The sequence below is a fragment of the Penaeus monodon genome, chromosome 25 (genome assembly GCF_015228065.2).
Source record: "Penaeus monodon isolate SGIC_2016 chromosome 25, NSTDA_Pmon_1, whole genome shotgun sequence".
Taxonomy (NCBI): Eukaryota; Metazoa; Arthropoda; class Malacostraca; order Decapoda; family Penaeidae; genus Penaeus; species Penaeus monodon.
In genome coordinates, this window is record NC_051410.1 from 18643384 (window position 1) to 18643638 (window position 255).

A 255-nucleotide genomic window follows, 5' to 3' on the forward strand; every position below is an offset into this window, starting at 1 on the left:
GCTCCATCAACCCCGCTTCCTTTTGATATCCCTTGGCATTCCTCAAGCGGCACGACATCATACTCCTGCAGGATGCCCTCTGACTTCTCCCCTCCCTCCAGGCTGCGGTTGCTCTCCGCCCTTGTGCTAGCAGTGATGTCATGCGCGGCGTCAGGACAGAGAATTGGCATCATTGCCACGGACCTCGGCGTCAACCCTGTGCCCGGAGGCATCTCGGGTTAGTATCGAGGCTTCCACTGGTTTTTCCTGTGACTG

General features: G+C 58.0%; 1 protein-coding gene across 1 annotated transcript in view; it reads left to right on the top strand.

Moving 5' to 3' along the window:
* Positions 1-255, top strand: part of LOC119589099 (phenoloxidase-activating factor 2-like) — a 7504-nt gene that overhangs the window by 3442 nt on the left and 3807 nt on the right. Inside the window, exon 2 of the mRNA XM_037937676.1 lies at positions 102-217. Coding sequence (XP_037793604.1) covers positions 102-217 — 116 coding nt within the window. The remainder of the gene's footprint in view (positions 1-101; positions 218-255) is intronic.